The following is a 2,155-nucleotide window of genomic DNA, read 5'->3' on the forward strand; positions in this document are numbered from 1 at the left end:
TGTTGAAAGGCAATGAAAGATAAAATGGAGAGAAACCTACAAAAGTGAGAGCGAAATCTCTCCAGCCTTAACGGAAGCCAGAACACAGAGAAATAAAGAGTGCAGAGAGAGACTACTGTTCAACTAAAATTGGGTACGTAGTTAAATCTCTTGAAGTAAAAAGAGTAAGTTTAATTTTCAAGAAAATATTACATTGCCAATAGGTAATACCAATATTGAATGAAAGTACAATTAGTATTTTAATTAATCACTTTAATCACTATTAAATTATTTAATTACTTTTAGTTAAAGTTTTTTTATTCATTATAATTATTATTTATAATTTTATTTATTTAAAGCAATTAATAATTATGAAATCAGTTAATTGATTATTAATCACTTTAATTTAATTACTAATTATAGTTCTTTGATTAGTACTTTAAAGTACAGTTAATCCCTCCTTAAGAGAGTTTTAGAAAGGAACTTGTAATCATATAGGAATATTGAATCTCCTTGATAGTAAATTAAAGAAACTGGAGAATTGATGATATTACAGATTTCAAAAACATTTCGATAAATTCAAATATAATTTAAGATTACATTTAAATTAAAATTAAATTTTAAATGTTATTTAAGTAAATAACATTTGAAGAAAGGCCAAATAATCATTTTGGGGGGTACCTATCTTATGAATAAGGAGTTAGAAATTGTTTGTAATTTTTCCACACTCCTGAAACACATTTTCATCCTTTTATCAGAATTAATGAGTACCAAAGCACTAACAGTGGCGTAGACATTGGACAGAAGCCTCTGGAAATCCAAGACGACTGGGTCATAAGTCCATAGCATTGTTGAGGAGAATGAGATGATGATGTCCACCCAGTACACGACCACAAAGAAACTCACCAACAGGAGGACAGTCTGGGTGGCCCTTTTCTCTGGAGAGGCTCTTGAGGAGAAGCTGGTGATGTGAAGGTGCTGGCAACGCCTCTGATGCCTGGACAGGAGAATCACCATGTATGCACTGGAGAGCAGCGTGACTCCTACAAAGTAGACATCCCTGGATATCGTCAATGCTAAGATCAGCCCCCTGATGACGGAGTCCATGGGGGAAAGTGAGCAGTGTTTACCGACATTCAATAGATTGGTCTGGGTCACGTTAAAAGATGCGACAGAAAACAATACGCAGTTACTGCTGAGAGACAAACTGAGAAACCATAAGATGACAAAAGAATGAAAGATGTACTTTGTGCATTTAGATTTAAACCTGGCCAACCAGGAGGTGCTGGGGCTGATGGTGATGACCTGGAGCACACTCAGGAAGCAGGTGGTGCAGATGGAGAGACCCCTCGTCACCCTGTTCAGGCAGAATAAAGCCTTACATTCAACATCATTCATAGAGCTCAGCGATTCCAACACTTCTGCTGACAATAAAGACAGCTCAGTAAAGAGTTTCATTAGGTGAACAAAGGACAAGTGACAGATGATCAGGTCAGTGGGTTTAGGCCTGTGATCCAGAAGGAACACGAAGATGTGGAAGACAAGGAGGAGGATGTTGGCTGAGATTCCAAGACCAGCTTGTAAAAATTGGCATATTTTAACAGTAACATAAATGGCAGATGTGATCACCATAGTGGCAAAAAAACATATTTTGTATATCTGAAAAAAATAGACCGCACATCATCAATGTCATTATCTTTGTTGTCGAAATCACCACCATCACAAATTTTATTTCACCTAATTTTTATTTTGCCCAATTAATCAGTAAAACTATATTGTATAAAGTCTGAGAAATGCAGTCTCAACATTATTTGTTCACCAATTTGGGTGTGTGAATATATATATATATATATATATATACACACACACACACACACATATATATATATATGCCATCTATCTACCTATTTGTCTATCTATCTTTCATCTATCTACAAAGAGAGAGAGAAAAGGAAAAATAGGTTAAGAGAGAGGTGGGGAGAGAGAGGGAGACAGATCTCAAACAACATATCCATAATCATGCCAGGATAATGTACCCATTCTCCATACTCTTATGCATTTCTTTCATGGAAAGTTTTGCTTTCCCATTGTGCATTACCCTGTCTCATACTCAATACCAAGAATACTAAAAAGCCATATAAGGACTCATAGATGTTTGTATAATTGAAATGTTGTA

General features: G+C 35.4%; 1 protein-coding gene across 1 annotated transcript; it reads right to left on the reverse strand.

The window, feature by feature from the left end:
- Positions 1-679: 679 nt before the first annotated feature.
- Positions 680-1,611, reverse strand: LOC122916246 (putative vomeronasal receptor-like protein 4). Its single transcript, XM_044263459.1, is given in 2 exon segments — positions 680-726; positions 729-1,611. Coding segments are annotated over 2 exon segments (930 nt in total).
- Between the last annotated feature and the right edge of the window lie 544 nt (positions 1,612-2,155).

The sequence above is a fragment of the Neovison vison genome, chromosome 1 (genome assembly GCF_020171115.1).
Source record: "Neovison vison isolate M4711 chromosome 1, ASM_NN_V1, whole genome shotgun sequence".
NCBI classification, from domain to species: Eukaryota; Metazoa; Chordata; class Mammalia; order Carnivora; family Mustelidae; genus Neogale; species Neogale vison.